This window comes from Tauraco erythrolophus, chromosome 20 (assembly GCF_009769465.1).
Source record: "Tauraco erythrolophus isolate bTauEry1 chromosome 20, bTauEry1.pri, whole genome shotgun sequence".
Taxonomy (NCBI): Eukaryota; Metazoa; Chordata; class Aves; order Musophagiformes; family Musophagidae; genus Tauraco; species Tauraco erythrolophus.
Window position 1 is genome coordinate 9207010 of NC_141484.1, and position 26088 is coordinate 9233097.

The 26088-nt window shown below is 55.3% G+C and overlaps 1 protein-coding gene across 3 annotated transcripts in view; it reads right to left on the bottom strand.

The window, feature by feature from the left end:
* Nucleotides 1-3311: 3311 nt before the first annotated feature.
* Nucleotides 3312-26088, bottom strand: part of SEPTIN9 (septin 9) — a 137386-nt gene continuing 114609 nt past the window's right edge. For all 3 annotated transcript variants that reach the window (XM_086623885.1, XM_086623883.1, XM_086623884.1), the window contains 9 exons: nt 20255-20446; nt 17104-17232; nt 16611-16692; nt 15634-15771; nt 9295-9412; nt 6817-6912; nt 5895-5991; nt 4312-4363; nt 3312-3462 (listed from right to left, as the gene is read on the bottom strand). In XM_086623885.1, coding sequence (XP_086480011.1) covers nt 3327-3462; nt 4312-4363; nt 5895-5991; nt 6817-6912; nt 9295-9412; nt 15634-15771; nt 16611-16692; nt 17104-17232; nt 20255-20446 — 1040 coding nt within the window. In that variant the 3' untranslated portion in view covers nt 3312-3326. The remainder of the gene's footprint in view (nt 3463-4311; nt 4364-5894; nt 5992-6816; nt 6913-9294; nt 9413-15633; nt 15772-16610; nt 16693-17103; nt 17233-20254; nt 20447-26088) is intronic.

Genomic DNA, 26088 nt, shown 5'->3' on the forward strand with positions numbered 1-26088 from the left:
GTCACCAGGAGAGCATCTGCCTGGAGAGTCCTGGAGGATCCTCTGCCCCATCTCCCTTCACAGGCACGGGCAGATGCTGGCATTGAGGAAAGCTGCAAAAACCAGACATCAGCACAAGAGAAAAACCACCATATGGGGAAAAGTTGCTGCAGCCTTGTCCACAAGCAAAGCCCATGGTCCGTGTTTGTAAATTACTACAACTACATGTTGATTTTTCCCCCCTCCAAGAGCATTTGCTCTGGTTCTTGCTCTGGTTACAACAGCAAGAACACCTTGATCTCGTCAGGGCTGCTTCTCCCCAACAGACTCATTTGGTAGAGAAGAGCCGTGGGGGTGAGGAGCCTCTGAACTACAGCAACCGTGGAACTGCAGCATAGCACAAAACCCAGGGTATTGCTAGGGATGGTTTTAGCTGGGGTAAAGGTGGCCCATCAACAAACTTTACAGCACACCTCACTGGATGTCCCACAAGACGAGCTGATTCATTGCTCTGAAACCAGGTGCCAGCAGAAAAGCAGAAAACTGTACATAAGTCTGTCTTGTACTCTACACACCCATAAGAACCCAACCCAACCCAACCTGACTTCCATCCTGTTGCTTTTGTCTTCATACAGTTCCAGAATCCCAGAGCTGTTGATGTTGGAAGGGACCTCTGGAGGTCATCTGGTCCAACTCTCTGCTCCAACAGGGTCACCTAGAGCCAGTTGCCCAGGACCATGTCCAGATGGCTTTTGAGTTTAATCGACTTGGGGCAGGGCAAATATAATAGACACGTAAGATACAGATTAAACCACCAGCCTGGATGCTGTCTCATCTGCGACACCAGGGAGAAATGTGTTCAGGAAGGTGAGTCTTCAAAGTCAAGCCAACTTTCAAGGGCATCCCAAGGCCAACCCTACAGTCATGAAAGGTTTTGAAGACCACCTGCCTGCGAAGTCAGAGCCGCATTGTGTGAACTAGGCACAACTCACTTCTTAACCAAAATACCAGCAACTGCAGTAGAAAGAGCTCCACCATGGAAGCAGAGGGAAGGGACCCACCTGCCTCCCTTAGAGTTTGCAAGGACACATGGTGCTGGCTCGGTTCCCAGGGTGCTCAGCACCAGCAGCTCCAGTGTTCTGTGGAGTCCCTGGGGCAGATATCCGAGGTAGGAAGAGCTAAGGGAATTAGGAATAAATAAAACCTTCACCTCAAAGTGGGCAGAGCACAGGAGCTCTGGAGCTGAACCATCCCATTGCCCCCAACCCCAGAGGGTCCATCCAGTAACCATCACACCCTGGCTGGGAACAGACATTTCCAAACAAGTTTCCTCCTATTTGCATTTGAAACATTTATTTTGGGAAATACATATTAAACACTATTATTTATACAAAAATGGACTAAATTTGTCATAATGCTTATAACCCCCAAAAGGCCATTTTAATAGATCTGGATGAAGGTGGGTGGTTTTTTTATTGTGGGTTTTTTTTTTTTTCCCAAAAAAATAATCAGGTTACAAAGGAGAAAGCGGCACGTCTTGCTTGGCCCAGCTTGAGATATCAACTAGAGGGAAACAAAAAAAAAAGTCTGAAGATGACATTTGCGGAAGTGCCTCACACAAGAGACTTTTCTCCCCTTTTCCTAGTCTTTTTTTAAACACTTGAAACGTATTTTTTTTTTCAGTTAATATACTTTTTCTGGTTTCGTTTTTGCTAAAATATAGCAAGTCAGCAAGTAGATAGTTGTTCTTCCCCAACAGCTACATCGTGCTGCAGTGGTGGGGGGAAACATGAGTCAAGGGGGAGAGTGGATTCTCCTTGCAATGAACCCCCCCACACACCCCTTTGGCTGCTGGAGGGGGGCACATATGTGGGGAGCCCCTGCAGACCCTCCGCTGAGCAATGTCATCTGGGCAACCCCAACAAGATGAGGGCGACCTCCTCCTTCCTCCTGGTCACTTGTGCTGAAGAAGGTGGATCTGCCCCCACCGTGGAGACCAGGGGGTGGGCTCCGCGATGCGACACGCTGCCCTTTTAGTATGTGCCCCCCCCAAAAAGGGCGATTTGCAGAAAGTTTTACCCCTTTGAGAGGACACGGAGATGGACAGAGCGGAGAACAGAAAGGCAAGCGGGGCCGGGGCGGGCCTGCAGATCCTGCGTCACAGCGTTATTTAACCCACCCCCTCGTAGGGTCTTATTTACTGGAGACTCATTGAAGGAGGAGTGGGGTGGGGGAGGTTCAGAGCAGGGGGGCCATGGGGTGCAGCACCCACAAACGTCGCCCCAGCCCTCCTCGCGGCTGCAGGGCTCGGTCTCCGCATGCACCGTCCCCCTGCGCCAGGGCTGGTGAAACAGCGGAGCGTGTTACACGTACACGCATCATACAAGGGGTCCAAAAAATAGTAAGTAAAAAAAAAAAAAAAAAACCAACCCAATGGCCTCCTCTGACATAGGGAAAAGCCCGAGAATCACGAGGGTCAGACAGGACAACCCTCCGCCTCCCATCACCGCTTTGCAGAGACGTTCCGCTCTCAGCCTCCTTCGGATAAACCCACCCAACTGAATGAAAAATAAATATACAAGTGTTCCCAGGATGTCAGCCACATCTACGGCCCAAGGGAGAGGGAAAAGGAGTCTCTGCTTCCAGGGGCTGCAAAGCCAGCCAAGGCGAGGCCCCCCTCCCCTCTCCCCACTATTGCAGGGTAACAGTCTGAAAAGGCACTTCTCCCAAAACGGGTCGCTCTGCCTGGCCGGGGGTTGGTGACGGGCGAGGTGACACCTAAACGCTCCCAGTTTATTGCATGTAGGCAGGGTGGAGGGGGTGGGTTGGGGGCTGGCGGGTCCCAGAGGGCTGCAGAGGGCTCGGAGATGGCAGGAGACAAGGATGGCACCATCTTGCTTCTCTTCAGACCACCACACCTCGCTTCCCAAGGCTATGTTCACCTGGAGAAGCCCTTGCCTCCAACGGACGGAGAAGAGCATCTGCACGGAGGGGCAGGTGGGGTTCCCAGGGACACCCCGACCCCACAGATCTACTCCCCGAGCTGGGCTGTCGGGCCAGCACTGGGGGCCAGCAAGAGCCCGACCTCCACGGGGGGACAGTCCCCAGCCCAGGGATGTGGACCTGGGGGAGCTGAGAAGAAAACCCGTGCCCAAAGCGGGGAGGATAAGCGGCTGCCCCGCTCTGCACAACAGAGACGGCGTCTGGTTATTTGGTCAGTTAACATTGGCAGGGGGCTGGGGGGTGGGGAGGGGGACAGTGGCAGAGGATTTATATAAAAATAAAGAGGGAAGAGGGGAGAAATAGCGAGCGTGAGCGAGCAAGGTCCTGGCTACGGAGCGAGACGGTTACATTTCGTTAGCCACCAGCTCTTTGTCGGTCACGCCGTTGGAGAGCGAGCTCTGGCCCTCGTTCAGCCTCTTGACTCTGTAGGCTTCGAAGTGGATGTTGCTGGTAATATCCTTTATGTTCTGCATGTGCGTCCTGCGGGAAAGGGAGACAGGGGCAATGGCACCTCGCTGGGTGTGGGTTCAGCCAGCCCAGCCTCCGCCCCCCCACTCTTGCACCCCCCAGCCTCTGCTTCCAAACACCCCCCACTCCCAAATTTCCCCTCCTGCGTTACTGGTTAACGGTATTTTTAGGGCCCAGGAGGGAAGCAAAGGCACGCATGGGCAGCCAAGACCAGAAGCCTCCACTGGTACCAACAGCCGGTGCTCGGGTACGCAGGAGCCCTGGGTGCACGACACCCACCCGGGAAGACACCCATCCTGCAGCCCAGTTTAGGAGGAGCCCAATGTCCCCTCCAGCAAGAGGGGGCTCAGCCTCCCATCCCCGGCAGCAGGGACACCTCTTTGCAGTGGGACCAGCAATTGCCCAGACATCTCAATGCTACAATCCTGGGACACAGGAGGGTGATGTCTTCGGACTGGGGGTAGGACCTGGAGCTGGTAAGGGATCACTAAGGCTAAAAGGCTTCCCAGCTGCTTGCAGGTGAGCTGGAGCCATGCTGCAGGCTACCAGCAATCTTGGAGACTGTCCTGGCCCATCCACTGCTCCTCTCCTCCCTTAACTCAGCATCATAGCTAAGAAAAGCCCCCTGAAGCCATGTCCCATTGAGAGGGGCCACCCCACGCAGAGGGGCTGCAGCGTTGCAGCAGGCTGAGAGGGGAAGGAGGGAGGGAGGGAGGAAGGGAGGGATGGATGGATGGATGGATGGATGGATGGATAAGCAGAGTGAAGCAGTGGCTGCTTGGATCTGGGCTGGGATTTCCCCTTTCTTTGGATGCCACCTGGTGACCAAAGGCTACAGAGACAGGGCACAGTCCAACCCACCTGATGAGGAGGTCCCGCAGGTAGGCGAACTCACAGTGTGTTGTGTTCTCCACTGGCAGGAAGAGAAAGAAACCCATCAGTGTGCACCCACAGCATGAGTACAGCAACCACTCGGGGTAAGGAGGACCCTGTGGGGCTTCACTAGTGTGTGGAGGGCTGAGACAGGGACTTACCCCAGGGGCTACAGGGTGCAGGACTCAAGAGTCTGCTTTGCTGCTGCAAGGCCAGTGATTTACCCAGGTACCTGCCTCAGCTCAGCACCACCAACTGGCTGGTGAGGTCTGACTGAGCATGTCCAGTCTCTTTCCACCATCTCCCACCAAACGAGGGAGCTCCCAGCAGCATCTCTCACTGTGATCCCCCGCTTTGGACCTACACAAGCTTAAGTGGGCTCCAAACGTGGCAGGAATGGGACAGGGTGAGCTTTGCAGCGAGCGCCGGGCATGGCTCCACAGAAGTGTTTCATCTATAGCTTCACCACGAGCATCCCACGACATCCCAAGCAGTCAGTGACTGTGCAGCTCAGGCTGCCGGCGCGGTGGGAGGACACGATCTTGCCACACAAAGGCCACTGCTGCCTGAACAAGGCTGGGAGCAAGCAAGAGTGTTTGCAAGAGGCAAAAATCAAGGGGCGTTGCTCCACCACAACTAGTCTGACAGCTTGCAGTTTACCAGGCATTTGAATTTCAATGATCAACTCTCTTATTTTGATTTTTTTTTCCACCAAAAAACGCCTGAACATAATGAGAAATGGCAAGACAAGAAATAACGCGGCTCTGCCAAGGCTGCCTGTGGCCATGGCTGGGTCCTGGGGTCTCCCCATGCTGAAGGCAGAGGCCACACGCAGAAGGTGAGTGGTTTAAGGAGCCCCAATACACTCAGAGCTTCCAAGGACAGAGCACGAGAGGGCAGCAGAGCTTTAAAATACATTGATTTCCCAGGCAGCTTCCTTAAGCCATCCCTCAACACAGGATTCCTATCAAAAAGACCCATAAATGAGAGAAACCTACTAAATGAAGGGGAGGAAGATAAGACGGGTGGCACTGGAGACATGCCAGTTGCCTGTCAGGGACAGGGAAATGCGTACACACACTGGACCCAGGAGCCTTCATCTAGCCTTTAAACTATCATTTAAAATAGGGGATAAAAAAGGAAGACCCTGGTGGGATGAAGATGGAAGGAGGAAGAGATCCCACAAGGGCATCAGTCGAATACGTGGTGGAGGGTGCAGAGACCTCCAGATGCCAGGGGAAAGGCTCTAACCTGGGCTTGAGACACCGGGACGTCAGCAATGTACTCGTGTGCCCTCAAACCCAGCCATCAGGCACTTAACGGTGCAGCCAGCAGAAGCCAGGCTACAAGAAACCCAAAAGTGTCCCCTTTGGCAGCCCCTTGAGCCACACAAAGACCCAGGAGCACAGCCTGAGGTGTTTTAAGTCCCCAAACACCAAGGAAGTGATTTTCCTTGGAGGGGCAGGGAAGCACTATATACACCACAACTTCTGCTGCTGGTTTTGGACCTCATCACCTTCTGGCAGAGCAGGGAGATGGGCTCAAAAGGTAGAGAAATGAGGACAAGGTACCTTCAATGGTGCCCCACTTGGTCTTCCTTCCAAGGATTCTTCTTCCGTTAACCTGGTACTCCTGGTCACTGCCCACCACTGCAAACGGGATCATTTCCTGAGCGAAGAGGAAAAAAAGTTGCATTTTCCTCCTCAAAACTGGTCGGGAAACCAAGTTGGCAAGCAAAGTCCTACGTCGAGCTGTTTTCAGGAGAGTTCCATGGGAGGAGCTGGTCTGTCCCCGATGCTCCTGAGCAGCATTACCTGCCAGGGACCGCAGGCAGCCCAGGATCTGTGCCCAGTCCAAAACCAGCCCCAAACCAGCCCAGCCCAGAACCTCACTGGCAGGCGCCAGCGCTCAGCCAGGGCAGAGGTATTGTGATGCCCCAGCATCTGGCAACCTGATCCTTTCCTGATCCTAGGTGGTGTTTTGCACTTAAGAGTCCCTAAAAGACATTTTTTTCCTTGGATTTGTCCAATCCACTCTTTTGAGCCAAAATACCTGTTAGATACTTCCTATAGCAAGGAATTGACAGCCACAAAAGCAGAGCAGCCTACAGGGAAATTCCCTTCAGGTGCCGGGACAGCTGCTCCCTTTGCCAGGATGGGCAGACACTGGCATTCCCTGCCCCAGGAACAGGGCAAGAGGCCACGGGACCTCCCTGTCTGATGATTGCTGAGGGCACCTTTGAGGAACAGGGCTGGAGGAAGGAGCAGGGACATGGATGGGAGAGGACACCTTCCCCAGGTACCTTCCTCACCCTCTTTGTCCCTGCTCTGGGCTCTGGCAGGATCCTTGGTCCTGGGCAGACCCCCTGGCCAGGAGCATAGCAGCTTTGGAAAGAAACAGAGGCACTTTGCAAGAAACCTGCCAGGACACCACCAGCATCCGGAGCTGCAGGGCCCATCCAAACACACCCAAACCACAACACCGCACACTAACCCTGAATTTCTCATTCACTAGCCGATCTTCAGAGTCTTCATCAAACTCCTTCTGAGGATACACGTCGATCCCATTGGCAAGAAGATCGGCCATTATCTAGGAGAGAAGAGCAGAGGAACACATGAAGGAGACACGGGCAGAGGAGCTGCATTCCCACCACAGCAGCAGGATTTTCCCTCTCCATCCTAAACACTGTCCACCTTGGGGAGAGAGACCTGTGTTTAACTGCTACACATCTACCAAGTGCTTGCCCTGGAATCTCTGCCAGAACCTGGTGCCAAGACACGGAGTTCAGCCTGAGAGGGACGAAGCTGTATGAGCTGGGTGTTGCTTTGGGATTGAAAAAGGCAGTAAGACCATACAAGCTGCACCAAGCAACGGGGAATGCAGCTGCCAGGCACGCAACTCAAAATTAAGAAATTGCAGTTGGTGTCTGCTTGTGCTCCTTGGAAAAGGAGTCACAGCAGCACCTGATCCGAGGCGACAGGGACACAGACAGCTTGGAAGAGCGGCCTGTAAGGATGCTGCCTTTGTGCAAGGGGAAGAGATGCTGAAATCTGATTCCTGGGTGGAGGCTCAGCTCACGGAGAGCATGGAGGATCAGCCTTCTCCAACAAAGCTGCAAATCCGAACCCAGCCTGAGGAACCCATTGCTTCCTACAGCAATAAACTCCTCCGTGTCAGCCCTACGTTGCAGGCTGGCAAAGGAAGTGGATCCAGCCCGAAGAAACCCCCCAGCCAAACCCCTACACTATTTTTAAGGGAACAACCCAACAAAGCCAACCCTGCAGGGCATGGGAGCCCATTCCACTAACTCGGTGCAGCAGTGGCACCAACCTGGGCAGCCTGCAGCCAGCCTGGTGCTTCACCATCACCTGCCCACCCCGATCCAAACCCAAAAACCTACCACCTCTCCAAACCACCTACACCTCCAGACACAGCTGGGGCTCTGCTTTTTGGAAGCACGCAGGCAGGCATGCCAGAGCAAAGGGAGAAGGTCCCAGCCTGTGCCCACCTGGACCCATCGCCCACCCTCTCGTTTGCCCCAGGAGATCTGGAGCTTGGGCGTAAGCAGGGAGAGCCCCTTGCAGAAGGAGCACTGCAAACACGCCATGTGGCTCCGTGCTCTCCCTCCATCTGGAAGGATTTTGGGGGGTCTGGTTACAATCAGGAATGTAATTAGAGATGAGACGAGCTCATCCTGCACAGAGCCACTGCAGAGTGGGTGAGCCAGGTGGTCTCCCCGTGGTCTTTCATCACACAGGATGGTATCAGCAGCCGAGAGCACCCAGGTGACATTTTAGGTCCCAGGCTGACTTTGTTGTCCCAGAGCCAGCCAGCCACCCACAGGCACCTGGATACGTGCACTCGTAACCTCTGAATGGAGGTGGCAGTCTGCAAAAGCCACTGCAGAGAGCAGATGTGGCACCGTGGACTCACACCCCCATCCTCCTGCACCAGCTCCTCGCAGATCTCCATGCAAATAGGCTGCCACGCCGACAAGCCCAGGTGGGATTCCCTCTCCGCTCCATTTCCAGCCATCCTCGAGCTCACTGCAAAGGGAACTGCTTGCAGAGTTTGGGTTCAGCCCCCAAAACCAGGCTGGATATTTCAATGCCTCATCCTGCTCTTGAAGAACTGGGAAGAGCACTGCTGCAGGGAGGGGTGGCCCATCCTCTTCTGCACAGAGGCATTGAACCGGCCAACGCGGTGGCCTCTCCATAACTAGTGGAGGTGGCCCCTTGAACTGCCCTTTGGGCAAGACCCCCTCTCCCTTTGCTTCGCCCTGCTGCAGTTCAGACTCGCAGACCAAGAGCTCGGTGGCTCGTTTACTGCTGCAGGGAATGGCGAGGCCACCGCGTCTGCAGCCACATCCATCACCTCTACGAACAGTCTCATGGCCCCTTACTGAGCCCCAAAGTGGAGCATCTCCACCTCTCAGCAGCACCAGGGGTGTGTGTGTGGAGGAAAGCCCATGTCTCACTGGGGATTCACACAGCCCCTCCTCGGCTCCCCACCAAGCGGATTTCATGCCTTGCTTCCCCCATAAATCTTGCCCCAGCAAACCCACACATTTTTTTGCCTGGTTCCTGTATCGGTGCATGATGCTGCACAGGACGGGTTTTCCAGCCTCTCCGTGCAGCACCACCTACCTCCCAAAATAACAGAAACCAGCCTGAAAATAACAATGACAATAACAAAGGAGGCAGGAGAAACAAGCTCCGAGACTTTGAGCTCGGAACTTATCCTGCACTGACAAAGATCCAAGAGAAACACAAGGAACTGCTCGGAGCGCAGAGCCTTTCCTGCGGCCACGTGGGATCGCTCAGAGCGGCAGCCGGAGGAATGCACTGGGCTCCTGGCCAGGCACTCGCCCTCCCAGCCCGGCCAGGGAGGCAGGGGAAGGGGAGGGGGAAGGGGCAGGAGGGGCTGGGGGACGAGAGACAGGAGCCCAGCTAAGAGCCACCAGCCCCTTACCCTTTGTTTGAAGTAGTCCCTCTCCTCCAGCGTTAACGTGTCGGCTTTTGCAATCACAGGGACGATGTTGACCACTTTGCTTAGGCGTTTCATGAACTCGATGTCGAGTGGTCGGAGCCTGAAAAAAATCCAGCAGAAAAAAAGGGGATTTGCACATGGAAAGCGAGGCGAGGGCTGCTGCAATCCCCTGGTAGAGAGGAGGTGTTCAAAGACCAGGCATGGAGGGGGAATCACTTCCTTTCTGATAGTGAAAATACAGACATTTTCCTAAAAGCACGACAGCACGTGTCCGTCTCAGAGGTGGTTTGCAGACAAACACTTAAAACGTTTCCCTTTCTTGTTTCAAAGCACCCTGCGAACCCTCGCAGAGCCCCGTGAAGCAGGAGAGGGCTTTTATCTCTGTGGATTCTCGCCCACAGAGGGCTGCAGGAACTTGCCCAAAGCTACGCGTGTCCTTGGCAAAGCTGGGATGAGACCATGGCGATGTCAGAAAACCTCTACGAGGAATGTCTCAGCAGAGCAAAGCTGCAAAGATTGCATAATCCCAACGATCAGCCCCTCGGGAAATCCCTCCCTTCTGCAAACGCTCCTGCTGACAGCATGGATGCGACCTCCGGTGCCACGCTGCTCTGCGTCCGAGGGCTGCGGTCCAGCTGCGGACGGCGATGAGGGCACTGGGCTGTGACCTTGCCTTGCTCCTCAGGCCTCCCTGAACGTTGTTTTACTGCTGGGGGTTCCCAAGCCAGCTACAGGAAAGCCCTCCTTGGGACACCTCTACTTGCTGCAGGTCCCCCTCGGTGGCTCTGGAGGTGATGAGGACCTCCGGCCATGCGGAACAGTTGAGATGTCACCTTGAAAAAGGAAACTTGGGGGTCCCAGGGGAGACCAGGGTACAGGAACACCTTCGGGCTGCTCATGCATTAAAGGAGCCTGTTTGAAACGAGCCCTCACTGAAGGCGCACAGGGGAAGGGGCAGGAAGGCCAACGCCACAGCCCCAGAAGCAAAGGGACACCTCTGCCACCCGTACATCCTCAGGACCTCCAACAGTGGCACGTGCCAGCAGGACACCACCCAACTCATCTTTGGTGAAACTGGGGCACAGAGAGGTGAAGGCACCTTTTGGAGGAGCCATAGGCTTCAGCAGCAGAGCTGGGGCCAAGAATGAGACCTCCCCAATGGCAGGCCAGCCCTGTGCCACAAACCAGAGCCCCACGGCAACAGGGAAGAACCAAAACTAAATGGGATGGTGACTTAAAATTCCCAGGTGCAAGTGAGTACGCACAGGAGCCCTGCGTGGGGGAACATGGAGCAGAGTGGAGAGCGCGGGAAGAACATGGCCAAGAGAGAACCTGCTGCCAACACGCTCAAGCCAAACCCCACCATGGTCGTCTTGGGCCTTAGGAAGGGCTGAGAGACCCCCTGCAGACCCAGTATGGCTCCTGCAAACCCAGCAAGAGTCACATGAGTGCAAAGGGGGAGGGGCTGATCCTGCTCCTTGGCAGGCACCAGGCAGCGTCCCCATCCCACGAGGCCACCCCTGGACAGCTCCAGTGCCAAGGGAGGGACAGTGAGCCCCGGACAGACCCGCTCAGCTCCAGCTGATCCAAAACCAGCAGCTCAAGGCTGCTCGGGCACAGCCAGCACTGGTGACTCAGCCAAGCCCTTCCCTCGTCAAACCCACTCCTGTCCCAGGGATCGGGCCAGACCATGCCAGGTGGACCTTCTCCGCACACACTAACAGCACATATAGCCCAGAGCACATCGTTAGCGTGCGGACAAACAAGTTCCTAACATAAACTCAGGAGTCACAGATCACCCTGGGCCCCAGGAAAGAAAGAGTTTGGCTATTAAAAAAAAAAAGAAAAGAAAAGAATAAAACACAAGGAAACCCCCATGGACACATCTAAGAAGACTTGCTGCTGGCAAACATTGTTTGGAGCTCTGCATAATGTATTTCCCAGACCTCCAAGGAAGCAATGCAGTTATGCTCCGTTCCCAGCAGACTTCTTTCCCCTCCTCTTTCTTTGCTATTTTTCAAACAATTTTTCCCCTCTAAAAGCCTCTTCCCTACCGAGACTTTGTTCCTGCTTCTTTCATCAGCTCTTCTTTGAGAGTGAAGACCAGGATGCACGTGCAGCTGATGCAGATGAATTCACAATCAGCCAGACATTTGAATTTCAGCTCGACTGACACGTAAGAGCCCTGTTACTGGGGCAGTAACGGAGGATGCTGGCAGAGCCAGAGCCAGCCCACACCCCTGCCCGCATCCACCAGCATCCATGCAGGCACAGTGACTGTGTCCCACACTGCTTTGCACCCATGGCCAGAAGAGCCCAAGGCACCTTTGATACAACTTTCTGCTCCGATGGGCTTCTGCAAGTGTCTCATCCCTGGAGGTGACCTCCCATGGGCACCTCCCTGCAAAACCCTGGAGAACAGGAAGGGAACCAAGGGACTCTCTAAATAAGTAAACTGTATGTTTTCAGGGTATTTTGCAAGTTCCAAATCGCACTCTACCAATTCCTGCTGGGTAGCCTCAAAAAGCCTCAAGTATTTAAAAGAAAGTGATTCTTTTCACTGAGAACAAGACCTGCTGCCAGACGTCATGTTCAAGCGAAGACACTAAAGCAGAATAAACAGCTTAAAGACAATTACGAGTGCAGAGCCTGGTTTGCACTAACGGCCCTATAGAGTCCCAGGTAGACATGGCCACGGTCACGATGGGGCAAGTCCAGACCTAATCCCTCTTAAACTCCTGCTGCGAGGCACTGCTGAGGACAGCAGGGACTTCTGCAGGTACCTGCAGGGATCAGCTTTGGTGTTCAGCCACCATCATCCCGTGACAAGACACAGGCACAGCAGTGCTGGCCTCCACCGGGTATCTCAACTTGGTTCACCTGCACAAAACATCAATGCCAGCACCTGGATCAGCACTGAAACCCTTATACACACAAATATGCAAAACAGCAAGAGAAAGCAAGTTGATTTCAGGTGTGTGCAATCTGCTCCAAGCAGATCATGAAACAGAGAGTAGAGCTCAAGAAGAAAAAGCATCTGTGTTCCTCCCCTTCCCCAAACGTTCCCCGACATTACTGACTTGTATCTAGACACACACACACTTCGGGCTTTGCTGGGAGAGGGTGGAGGAACTCTAAGGGGAGCAGATGGGCTGGAGCAGGAGCTGCAGGAAAAGCTCCAGCCCACCCCAGTCAGTGCTGGTTGCTCCCCCGTCCCCTCTTGCTATGGGGCTGGGGAACGCAGTGCAGCTGGGTACTGGGTACCCGTGACCACGGCTGCGCCCACACTATTTCTGCCTGGCTCGCAGCCACCATGCACAGACAGGATCCAAGCAGAGGCTCATTCCTGCTGCTTCCCTTGGAATTCCATTATAGGAATCACAATTTACATCGAACTGCGAAGTTATTTCCTTTTGGTTGTGCCTCAAATGAAACTAGCAGCAAGAATTTGAGCAAATACCAGCGAGCACCCAGCAGCCACCCAGCCCCATCCCCAGGACCCGCCAGCCTGCTCGAGGGACCCGCTGGGCACCCGGCAGGATGCTGGCGAGGAACGCAGCAGCGGGTGGCAGTCGGTCAGCCAACGGCTCCGGTACAGGCGGCGAAGGGGCTGCCGGGCCCGTTTCAGAGCCGAGTGGTGCTTTGCAGGGGTCGGAGCTCAGAGATTTATGGGGTGGCAAAGAGCCGGGCTCGTGCGGGCGCAGCCAAAAGCCCCCGCGCCAGCGCGTCACTCAGCCTTCGCAAACACGGCTTCACAGGAGTGTTACAAGAAGGACATGGTGTGTGCCAACTAGATGGGTCAAAAAGCCTGTCCCGAACTCCCTGGCAGAAACTTCTCCACCTATTAACCCTTGAGCTGCCCGGCTGGGAGGGTTAGACTGAAACGGGGCCGAGCAACCCTCCATTCCAGCCTCTGAATCTGTGCACTCGGTTAACTTGGCTTTTTTTAGCCCTTTCCTTCCCTTTTTCTTGAAGGAAAAAGCAAGCTCTCGCCCAATGACCCGGCAGGCTTAGCCCCAGCTGCCTGTAGCAGCCGTGTGCCAGGGAAGGGACACCGGGTCCTATGCCGTGCCTGACTACACAAGCGAGGAGGGACAGATGGACACGAGTCACCGCTGCTTTGGCTGCATCACGAGGGGAGGGCAGCAGCTCCTGAAGACAACACAAACAAGCCCCGTGCAATCGCTATCCTGGCACGAATGGCACCAAGCATCCTGGGACAGCAAGTGGCACGGGAAGCACATGGATGGTGCCACATAGGCATAGCGGGGTCCTCCGCAGCCGGCTGCGGCTGTCCCTAGGGCAGGTCCCTGCAGCACTATGAGCCACCACCCTTGCCAGCCGTGCTCCCCATTGCATCCTGGTGAAGTCAGAAGCACCAAAGCAAGGACCTTGATGCCCTTTCCATAGCTTTCCACATGGGATCACGGATCACCTGCCTTGGTGGAGGCACAAACCTGCATTCAACTTTGTGTGACAGCCCCAAGACACAGCCTCCCAGACCCTTGACCTCTAAAATCAGCACGATCCTCTGCTCCCAGCGCTGCCACAGCACCTCCACCCCACAGCAGAGGTGGCCACGTCGTCCATTCCTGTCCACGGACCACGGGCAGCGCTGGAGAAAGTCCATCTGTGATGATGAGAAAGGTAACATGGGCTTCACGACGGAGAAGAGAGGAAATCCAATGCCTGCTTGAGCTCTTGGAGAAGCAGAATTTCCCACCGACTTCTCCCTTCCAGTGGGGTTTGTCCCCCTGCTTTCATCCCTCAGCTTATCTCCATCCCACGGCAGGAGGGGACGCGCAAGCCAGAGGCCAGCTCCGACACCGGGGCAGGAAAGCACAGCCCCCCGAGCCACAGCCAGGGAGCGAGCGCTGGCCCCAGCTGGGCTATCGGGCTACAGGGAAGGAGGATCAGCGCAGAGCTCAGCAACAAAGGCTGCCAACCACTGGGCTCGCTCCGATATTGGAAACACATGTTTGTTGGAGAGAAAGAAAAAAAGCAGCTGAATATCCATGCAATTGCTGTTAGCCGGCGGGTGAGAGAAACCAGAGCGCACGGCTGGAGAGGCGCCGGCGGGGGACAGGGGGACGGGGCAGCCGCCACCGCCCAAAATTTGCAACTTCCACGCAGGTCAAGCATCCGCAGGATCCAAGCACTGGATGCACTTTTAAGGGTTAAAAACCCAAAGTGATGAAAAAAGCAAATGCTGCAACACCCTGACCTGCCAAGGCAGGGTCTGCAGATGGGGGCTGGGATAAGTGGGACCAACACACTAGACTGGCCTAAAAATGTCATCTCCCTTTGAAATGTTTTCTGCTTTATCGTATTAAACCATAAACGTTTCGTCGAGCCCTTCTGCTCCCAATCGGCGGCCGGTTACACAAGAGGAGCATAACTGGCCCATGCAGTCATTTTATTCCAGCGAAGGATGCATTTTTGGTCTACCCACTGACAGAAGCAAAACAAAGTCTTTTCTATTGGAATAAATCTCTACACGGGGAAAAGGAAAAGGCTGACATTAATACAGTGCTGGCAGCTTAAATTTACTTTTGAAAACAGACCCAAAAAAAATCCCCATGCAGACAGAGCCAGAAGTGGAAGGAACTGACACAAATCAGAAGGAAACTTCGGTCTCGTTTTATCTTGTGATACTTTAAGTCACATTTTTCAAGCCACTTTAAGCGCCCCAGATTTTCACTGCGGGCTACATGCCTAGGAAAAAAAAAAAAAAAAAAAGAAGAAAAAAAAGTAGAGTGAGATCTGGGCCTTTGATGCTGTCGCTTGAGAAGTGCCAGAGCAAGGAGAGCTCTGCGCTGAATAAACTGCATCCCACTTGCAGACTAATCAAACCACCTACAGAACAACCTTAAAGGGGGAAGGCGTTCGCTCCCTCGGTAGCATGAGGAAAACTGGCTTCTCCCCTTACAAAGGCAGGGGCACAGCAAAAAAATAAATGTTCTGTTTGCAACAGCAGCCTTTCTGTCCAATTTGAGAGCTCAATGACCGGTATCCATCCTCAGCCGAGCAACCAAGGTGACCAAAGCAAAGCAAGCAGCTAACCATAGCTCAGGGACGTTTTGATGGTGCCTTGGAAGAGGAAACTCCCTGTTTTTCCGGGGTGCAGCAGCTATACAACGTTATTGCGAAGGCTCTAGGTGCTACAGCCCTAGGAGGGACAGCTTCACGCTGTCCTCAAGCTCCTCGAGTCCCCAGGAAACTCAGGGACATCTTGAGGAAGACTCTGATGGCTGAGCTGCCTGAGACTGAAGGCAGGAGAGGGAAGGCACGAGGGTCTGAGCAAGGGGTCAGGGTACGTACGAGTGGCCGGTGGCTGGGATGAAGTATATACAGCAGTGCACGCGCGTGTCGGGGATCCGCTTCTTCCGGTTAATGTTGATTTCCTCCTGCAGGTACTTCTCATACTGGTCGTTGATGAACTTCATGATGGGCTGCCAGCTGTGGGGAGAGGAAGATGGGACACTGGGTTTGCTCAAGGGATCTGGACCACCCCGAAGCTCCCACCTGGCCTGACCGGGCGGAGCAGAGCCTGCTGAGCAGGGGATGCTCAGCATCTTACAGAATACCATAAAACAAACAAAAAAACACAAACCACACTCACACGGGGAACATTTTAGTTCCTGGCAGCTCCCGTTCGTATAGTGACTGCAAGCAGCAGGGAAATCACAAAGCAGGTTCACCGCTTGGCAACTCCCCGCACCATGGCAGGAGGGAATTTACCGGCTGGTTTAGACAATTAAGTACCTAAAAAGTCCTCCCTTCTCTCCTCCAGGATCCAGCTGCTGAGGACAGAGCAGGACTGGGAGCATCCCTCAGCTCCTTGCACCGCGTCACAGCACAGGAGCAAGAGCAGCATCAAACCCCACAAAGCCCAGCCCAGCTCGCGGTGAGAAGGCACTGGGCGGGCAGGGCAGTCCGGCCCTGGCCTGGCAGGGCCATCCCGCACAGCCACCCACTGTCCCGGGGACTCCTGGCAGAGTTCAGCCTTCAGAGCCACATGAGCGATGTCCAGGGACCAGCCATGCTGGCACACAGCTGCTCCCGGCCGCAAACAAAGGTTGTCTCATGCCCGGAACAGCAGGATGCTTGTGGGCTCTCGCAGGGTCCAGGATCAGCCGTGGGGAGCATGGCACCGCGCTGCCACCCACATCAACCCTCTGCCCTGCTCCTCACAGAGCACGGGTGGCACAGGACCAGGCTATGGTCCTTGGTGCCAGCACTGGGTCAGGATGCCCTGGGGCTTGGCCGGCTTCCCTCTGCACCGGACCCCAGCTCACCAGTTCTCATTGTTGATGTGGTCTCCAAAGCCCGGGGTGTCGATGACCGTCAGCTTCATGCGAACCCCCTTCTCTTCAATCTCTGAAATGGAAAAGAAAGCCAGCACATAAGGCAAGTGTTGATGGGTGCTCTAGCTCAGCCTGCCCTCCCAAAATCAGCTGGAGAGCTGCCCCCAGGGGAGAAATGCACTTTCACAGCTACTAACAGGCACAAACCAGTCCTCCAAAGGGATGCAGGACCACATCTGCCCTCAAGTGTCACCCCCCATGGCCACCTCACTTGTTCCCTTCCATCACAGTTAAGTCAATGCTGGTGGATAAAGAGAAAATAGACATTTTCTCAGCCCTGCAAGTGCCTCTGGATGGTCAAAACCCCTTCAGACAGAAGGGGCTGGAGGTTTAGTGGAGGTGCACAACCCCCACGAGCCCCTGGAGACACAAGGCAAGGCAGGACCAAAAGCCAAAGCACCAGGTGGGATCTGCAGAGCCTCACCATGAGTGATGGATTTGATTTCAATGGTCTTGGGGATCCGCTCTTCAGAAGTCGGCTGTACAGATTTCCGGCTGATTTTGGATTTGAAGAGGGTGTTGATTAACGTGGATTTCCCCAAGCCGCTCTGACCTGGAAAAGAGCAGGATAAACCACAGTCAGCACTCACACGTTTCTGGGCTATTTTTCTCAGGGGCCAGAGGACGGGGATGCTGATGGACTCAGCCTGCACTGGATCTGCAGGAGGGAGGCAAGAGGAGCAGCTGCTCCCCTGCAGCCTCCCCGGCTCAAGGAGCTCGAGCCCATTCCAGGCAGGAGGGTGCTGCAGGCAGCAAGGACTCTCCCTGGCTCCAAAGCAGCCGGCTTGCAGGGAGCAAGCAAGGCAAGAGCCAGTTCCCTGCATCCAGCCGAAAATGCAGCAGCTCCAAGGACTGGCAGACACCATCAGGGATGTTTTAAGGGCTGTGGGGACACTCAGCAGCCCTAAAAAGGGCATGGGGACCCAGGAATCCCAGGAAGGAGCATCCCGACACATCTGCAGCCTCCCCTGTTCAGCCGCACAGGGAAGACTTGGGAGCAACTTGGCAAGCACTTAGCTGGACAGGATTAGCAGCAGCAACAGCCTTCCAAACCTCAGCCCTGCAGCATCCACTGCTGCTTCCCGGCTGGATTTGCTTTTGCAATTGGACCAGCTGGCTGCAAGGACCCTTTTAGGCAGGTCCAGGCCAGGAGCTCATCTCAGTCCCACAAACATCATCCCAGGAAGAACATCAGATTCCACAAAAAAAACCCCAGCTTTTACAGAGAAGTGTTTTCATGCTTCATATCCCAGAGCTGAGGTCGATCCAGGCAGTAAAGGACACCAGCAGCTCCCAACTCTCCAGACCAGTTGTATCACAAGCTTGGAGAATAATTTTTCCAGAGCAAAGAAAACAGAGAAACTCCTCAAAACCCAGGGAGCAGACACTTGGCTCCAGAGCAGATGCCCCGTGCCCCCCGCAATCACTGCGCAGCTCCTGCACACACCACGGGGTCCTTTTGTCCCCGTTGCAGCCCCAGCTACGGCGGCACTACACAGGGCAGAGGATTTCCAAAAAGCCCCATCGCAAGGACACGGTGTGGGCACAGTGACCCCACCCCAGCAGTGGGGCTCGATTCCCACCTCCCGTGCAGAAGCCACCTCCCTCCTTGCATCTCCCACCTATAAAACAGGGATTGCAAACATTTCAATGCAAGGACTCGTGGCTTAGACTAGATGGGAATAAAGCAGCCAAATTAATCCCTAGAAGCCTGACCATCCCCTGGAAAATGCAACAGGACGAGGGCTGGCTGCTGCCTCCCAGCCTCGGCAGAGCATCCCCTCCCCAGGGGCGAGGTGCTGCTCCTCCCGCATCCCTCCCCACGTCTTCTGGGAGGGCCAGAGCTCAACTTGTTTATGCTGCCACGAATTCCCCAGCCTGTAAACAGTCAGCCCGGAGCCTGCCAAGGGAAGAACAATGTTTTCCAGCCGTGCTGCGGCACGGGTTTCCATACCACACACAGCGCTGCCAAGGCAAAGCCAGGCCCTTGCCTGAACATCCCTCCGCATCTGCAAAGCAGAAAGCCGAGGTGCCGGCGCGGCACAGCCTGCTCGAGGAGGGATGGGCGCTTCGTACAATCTCGCCTGCAGACTCTCAGGATCCCCGGGAGGGCTGCTCCACCCACAGCAAAGAGCTGTGTTTGTTAAAAAGCCTCGCAAGAGCTGGTTCTGCAGTGAACAGGTTTGCAGTGATCTCCCAGCCCAGGGGAGCCCTCCCCATAGATCGATTTGTGTATGAAAAGATGAAAACGGGAAAGGCAGAGCACCAGAAGAGCTCACTGGGAAGCTACAGCACACTAATATCTTTTACAGAATTAGCAAACTCTGCATCAGGCCCTGCCGTAACCCCAGGGCTGTGGGGGCTCCTACCCCCCTGGCATCCCTGCACAAGCCTGCAGCCCTACGTGGCTCCTCCCAGGAGGAAGCGAGATGGTGAGACCGCACCGCCGCGGCCTGGGCTTTACTCTTCTCATCCCCCTGCACAGCCCAGCCTGGAGAAGCACAGCCCAGTCCACCCAAGGGGCTCTACAGGGCCAGGCCAGACACCGACAGCTGGGAAAGAGTAGAAAAGGCTAATTTCCCTTTTCCCCCTCGCATGCCCTCCCACAGTGCCCGCCTGCCTTTCCAGTATACCCAGCATTTTGCTGGTGAGTGGCTGGCACAGTCTCGGGCACCGGGAGCCCAGGGGCTGCAGGAGCACAGACTCCCTCCGCAAAGGCTGCAGCCACAGCAGCAGCAATGCAGCCAGCGGCCTCTTCATCCCATCTGCTCTGCAGCCTCGGAAAGCTAAGGAACAGGAGCTTGCAGGCAGCTGGGTTTGGACACGCAACCTTCCAGCCATTCCTCCCTGCATGCGGACACCTCCGGGACACTCTCATTCCCTCCTGTGCCACACTGCAGATCCCCAAAGGAGCCACCAGTAGCAGAAGCCGCCCAAGCCGAACAACCCAGCTACACAAACCCCTCTTGCTGGTCTTCATTCCCACCAGTAAATCCCACACGGCATTTCTTCCCTGGTACTTGTACGATGGTGGCATCTGCTCTTTGAGCTGCTCAGCACAATCTCTTAAATACAAGAAAACTCACAGGCAGGACCTTTTACCCCAATTTCTGGAAACGCTAGCAAAGATCCAGGCTCTGGTATACCAGCAGCAGTGCGACTCCTCGAGCCCAAACACGCTCTATGACTGCTCAAACCAGAGCAGGGTTCCCAGGAGAGCCGGCAAGGGAGCTCCCTGCAAGGCTCTGGTAAGTCCTGACACCCCTCGGGGTGATCCCCTCCAGCACTCTGGTGAGTCCTGACACCCCTCGGGGTGATCCCCTCCAGCACATGCCTATGGGTAACGCACCCCGAGATGCAGGAAGATGCACGAGACCATGGGCCACGTCACATCACCAGCTTTAACAACAGCCGGATTCAAGTCAGCTCCCTGGAAGGGGAGTTTGCTGACTGACTCCTAAGGCAGAGACCCCACCGCTGAGCCCGAGGCTCCAGAGAGGACAAACATCATCACAGAAGAACAAAAACAACTCGCTGAGCACGTTGCGGGCAGCTGGCGCGGAGGGAGAACTCACCCACGACCATGATGTTGAACTCGAACCCCTGCTTCATGGCTTTCCGTCTCATCTGCTCCAGGATGGCGTCTATCCCCACGTAGCCGAAGTCCGCAGCCGGTTTCTCCGGCCGCGTCGGCGCCGCCTGCTTGGGGCCGGCATCCCGTGGAGTGTCCGTCATGCCGGATGCGTGGCTGGGAACTGCCTCTGGACCTGTGGAGGCAAAGAGAGAGCGGTCAGGGGTGGTGGGCAGTGCTGAGCACACCGGGATGCTGCTCCTGGCAGGGAATGAAAGGAGCTGCCAGCTGCATCAAAGAGGGAATAAAGCACGTGCGGAGACTCAGAGCACTGGGAGTCTAAAAGAAAGGAGGCATGTGGGATCTTCTTTCACCTGCAATTACATTAAATATGGGATTCCCCTTCTTACTGGATTCACCTTGATCCCTGCCTGCATCACCAACCCTGTCACAGCAAAGGGATGCTGCTACAGGGGGAGCAGGGACACCAGGGCCATGAGTAGTGGACGTGCTGCCACGCAGCAGGGCTCAGCGCTGAGAAAAGTCCTCGGCACAACTCCGGGAGTTTATTTAGCGAGTGATGAAGGCTTTTAGCAGCACAGCCCTGTGCCCGGCGCTGCCGCGGAAGGCTCGCAGACCCACGCAGCCCGCCCGCTCCTCTGTACCACTGTAATTACAGTACGATGCAGACTGCTGGTGGGAACGCCTTGCGGCCACGTTTCAGGGAACTGGATGGCTTTGCTGACACGGGAAAGTCCTTGGCATCTACCGACACGTGCCCTCCTCGAGCTCCAGCTGTCGTGGCACAGCGGCTGCTGGCCCCAGCTCGCTTCCCACCAAAAAACCAAAACCCAACACATCTGCATCAAAACGGGTCGTGCCAGACAACACCCACACAGCCACGAAGCTTTTGCAATCTTGGTCCAATTCTGCTGATATCCACCTGAGGAACTCAGTGAGCTCCTCTGATGTGGGCACGGAGAGGCGAGTTTTAGGAAAACACACTGTGAGAGCCCTCCCCACCGCAGGCTGCTGCTGACCGATGCCCAGGGCCCTGCAACCACCAGTCTAAGCAAGCGTTTTATTTCCATTAAGTTTTTTGCAACGTTTACTTATTATTTTTATTATTATTTATTATATTATTATCAACAAAAACATTATTACATTATAATTTGCAAAGGACTTATTGCAAAGTCCTCATCCTCATTCCTTCAAACAAGAACACAGCGCTCAGCTCATCTCCTCACTCCACTGTTATTTCTGGCCTTTGATGAGGTGCTGCCTGTTTTCCTTCCCCTCCCTCTGAAGGGATTTGTCCGTAGGAAGGCGGCAGGTCCAAAAAGGCTCCTCCAAACACAAGCCCATCATCCCTTCTCCCCTGGTGACAGGCCAGAGCCACGGGAGCAGCATCAGACTGGAGCCTGCCAAGGTGTGCGAGGCGGAAGCGCTCATTTCCTGCGAGCACAGTGCGCTTCCATATGCTCAAATATAGGCCAAGCAGAAAAAAATACAAAAAAGTAATAAAAAGCAAACCCAGAACTGATCCCAAAGACTGCTGGGTCACTTTGAGCACTTTTTTCCAACTGTCAACCCCGGGCTGCGCAGACCATTACTCACAGAGTTAATGCTAGAGAGCAAACACGCCGTAGCTGGCACACACGGTAGCAACATGCTCCTTCCGGGACACACACGGATCCAGGCTATTGCACAGCTGGCAGTGCGCTGCCACGCTGCCCCTTGCAAAGCCCATCAGCCTGGCGTGCCCAAGGTCTTGCTGCAAATCACAAATTAGCCCTGTTCCAAATGGCGAGGCCAAAAGTAAAAAAAAGTCCTTACATACCACTAGAAAAAAAAAGACTAACACATGGAAAATATGCTGCCACGGGCAGCAGCACTGGGTTATGCAACAGTTTTAACTCCTGCAGGCTCCGCTTGCACGCGCAGGAGAGATCTCAAAGCGTGCTGGCCCGACAGCCTGGGAAAGCAGATAAGGTCCAGCAGCATGCACAGAGAAATTAAACAAACGGAGCAGAAAGCCATCCTCTGCTTGCACTAAAGGCCAGGGGCATCTCCAGCACCTCCTGGGTGCTGCTCATCTCTCAAGCTCTGCTAAGGAGCAGCCAGCAGTGCGCGGAAGGGGCTGACCCCCTCCCTGGGCAGGGGGACCTGCAGGAAACCTGTCCCCAGCACAGGGAGCAGACACTACGTGCTGCCTGGCCACATTGCCTCCGGTGTGAGAAGGAGGGCTCGGGCATCCGCAGCCCCCAGCAAGACAAAAGCCGCAGGAAGCGTGGAGCACGCGGACGCGCTGCTGCCCAGGATGCGCCCGAGCAGCACAGCTGGCAGCGTGGCCCAAGCTGCTTCAGCTCGCCTGCAGGGAAGAAGTGATTTAAAGGTCATTTTTTTCTAGTACCTGGCTCCTGGTTGGGAAAAAATAAAATAAATATGAATATATTGCAACTAGGAGCGACTGCAGGACAGCAGGGAGGCAAAGACAAAAACGCTGCGGCAGCACGGGCAGCCTCCCAAGGGACATGCTGCAACTCAGACCTGTGCTTTTCTTTTTAGCTTCCCAGCACTGAGCTGGTCTTTTCTTAGCAAGGACCCAGTATCCTGCTTGGCTCCAAGGGGATTGTGCTGGCAGAGCCAGCATGTGGCCAAGCCACGGGACCACTCTGTGGCACAGGAACACAGGGACGCAGTGCCAGGTGGCAGGGAGCACTCCCGGCAGCTGCTTGTTCAAAATAGAAAGATCCTAGAAATAAATTGGAGCAGAAGTGGTGGCTGCCCGAGATGCGCCACGGGCAGATCCTGTACTTGTTTGACCCGTTGTGTTCTCCGCAGGGACAGCACCAAACCTGCGGCACTCTTGGTGCCCGCACCGCTGAGCTGAGCCTTCCAGAGTGCTGCAAAGAGGGATGGATTAATAAACATCCAATACTGTCAGAAATTCCTGATTGCCACCGAGTCCCTGGCAAGAGCAGGATCGGACCTCACGCACCATCGCTTCACCGGTGCGACCATAACACAGGGCTGCTTGGCCCTCCCGCGGGAGGGAGGCTGGGGAAGCTGCTCGCTTTGCTGATGGGGGCAGTGAGCCCAGAGTCCCCAACTCCCTCTGGCTTGCGCGTTTCTGGACAAACATGAAGCACATGGGAACATGTGCTTGTGCTGTATTTAGACCTCCTCTGCCAGGGAAATGCTCTTCATGTGGGCACGGGAGATGTCGAGACCATCAGTGCAGTGCTGTGCTGAGCAGGAATAGCCCCACGGCTCTAGCCCGGGCATCTGGCTGACTCGGGACAGATGCTCCAAAGTTGATTTTGCCAAAGACTCCGGGCTGTTGCACTGTAATTGATGCGCACGTCAGACACAAGCCAAACCCAACATCTGCGAAGCAGCAGATGAAAGGCACCCTGCGAGGAGGGGAGCCCCAGGGACTCCCCGGGGAGCCTCCCCCACCCCGCTCCTCCAGCCAGCTGGACACCATGCGCAGGCAGCCGTGGGATGGGCTTTGCCAAACGCTGCTGGCGAGAGGCTTAGAGACACTACACCGATGCCACACAGCTGCAACAACCTGGGTCGGCTGCAGCCAGGGGATGCCAAGGCAGTCCCTGGGCTCACCCAGACCCCGGGCTGGCAGTCCTCATTGAGGATTCAGAAAACGGATCTGTAGGAGACTGATGTTTCCACTGCAGATACACAAAGGTTAAATAACCTTTGCAGAGGCTGAACCGGGAACATCTCGCGTACCCCAGCTCCCAGCTAGACCGAGCAGCTCTATGCTCTGCCCCAGCCATGTACGGGGAGCAAGATGCTGGTGATCTGGGAGGGCAGAGCTGATCCTGGAGCAGAGCTAGTCTTGGATCTGGTGCTCAGCAGCTGCATGGAGCCACTGGAGAGAAGCCAGGCGGCTGCACCTCTGCCACTGCCACCAGACTCAAACCATTCGCACACTAAACGGATGCACGAACAACCAATGGAGAAACGCTAACGCTTGCTGGGTAAATCAAAGAAACATCCCTCAAGCATCCGCTGCCTTATGGTGGTTCTGCAGCTGGTTCTGCAGAGCTACAGGCACCCAGAAGACCAGGACGCTGCAGTGGGGATAACTCACTTTCCCTCCACGCAGCAGAGACTGGAAACACCACAGGCTTCCAGATTTTTTGGACGGGTTCACACGAACACAGAGAGAAGATTCCCAGCAGCGAACATCAGTATGTCAGGGCGTGAAAACACAACCGCTTCCCAGGCAGCTGAGCATCCACAGATGTTTTAGAGGGAGCAGTGCAGACCAACTAACCTTTCAATTTTTGGGAGCAGCAATCGTACAAAATTATGTCTGTAGGGTGTAACAGAGATGTTTTTAGAACCAAAGAGTAAATTTATAGTTCCTGGTTAACTACAGCCAGCTAGTGGGACTGCAGCACACGCAGCCTCTGGGGCTTCTCCCCTTCGCACACTGAGCCGGTGCCTGTGAGCTATGGAAATGGAGCCGACCTGTGGAGGCGGTAAAGTCACAGCTCTCCCTTCCAAGGGGACAGGAGTCATTGGGAGGGAGGGAGGCAGGAAAGCCAGGGCTAGATGCAAACCCAGCGTGGCCCAGGCACCACTGCTTTCTTCATGGCAGGACCCCCCAGTGCTGAACGCAGCAGCTCCTACTGGTCCCACAGGGACATGTGGGTACCAGGGGACACGAGGCACAGCTCAGTCTGAAACTGGGGGAGCAGCCAGCACCCCAGAGGAGGGCTCAGCCTGGTGTGTGGAGCCACTGCCGCAGACCCTGCAGCACCAAACTGTAACTAAGGGACATTTCTGTTATTCAACTGCAATCATCTGAGCCCAGCTGGCACAACCAGGCCCGAGCTGGAGCCTGTCCCTTGCATCCCTGGGCACCAGGCTACAGTTGCAGGCTGGCTGTCAGCTCAGGCCCACCTACCAACCGGTTACGTTTCCTTCTCAGCTTGCATTCCCATCCAGGTGCCAACAGACACGACCTAGAAATAGCAGAGGATTCTGAACTACACTTTGTTAGACCAGATGCACGCAAGAGCTGTCAGAGAGGTGGCCAGGCACCTCCTGAGCACGCAAGATGCTCCAGGCTTGAAGCCTTTTACTCATATGGGGGAGGATAAATCCATTTTCAGAGATCAAAAAAGGAGGCAGCGATTCCTGCTCTGGAGCAAGCACTTCAGTAGGTGACCACACAGGGCCACAGCTAAGCCACAGGCACACACCGCGCGCAGCTGCGCAGGTCCAGCCGTCCCCGCTTGTCGCGTGCGCTTCCGTCCTTGCTCACTGCCTGCTTGCTTCCCCCTCCCTGCTCCGGAAACCGTCCTCTGCAGCTCACCCCTTGCTTGCTCTTTCATTCACAAGAGATGGATGTTCCAGGGTTCCCCATCCCCACTTCCCTTCCCAGCTTAACCCTCCAGCTGCTGCAGGCTCCAGTCACGGGTGCTTCTGGGCTGGGATGCAGCGAGCTCATCCCAGAAGTCAAACCCTGGTGCCAGCTCTGCCTGGACGCAACCTCCAGCACTCACAAACTGCTGCCTGTGAGCTCGGGCGCAAGCCCCCGTGCCACCTCGGTGTGCCCTGGGTACGGTGTGAGGCTGACCACCGCCGTCCTGCCCAGCTCAGACATGTGCCCGCCCTTGCAGTGCAGCCAGCAGCCGAAGAGCCTCATTTCTCCAAGCACGTGAGGCAGCAGCTCTAAACCACTCACAGAGACCTGCAATGAGTCGGTGCGTTGTTCTCCTTCTGTTTGCCCAGAGAAGTTTAAAGGGAAGGAGATGATCATCAACGAGCCCAAGCCTTACCTGCTCCGGCCTTGCAAACCGA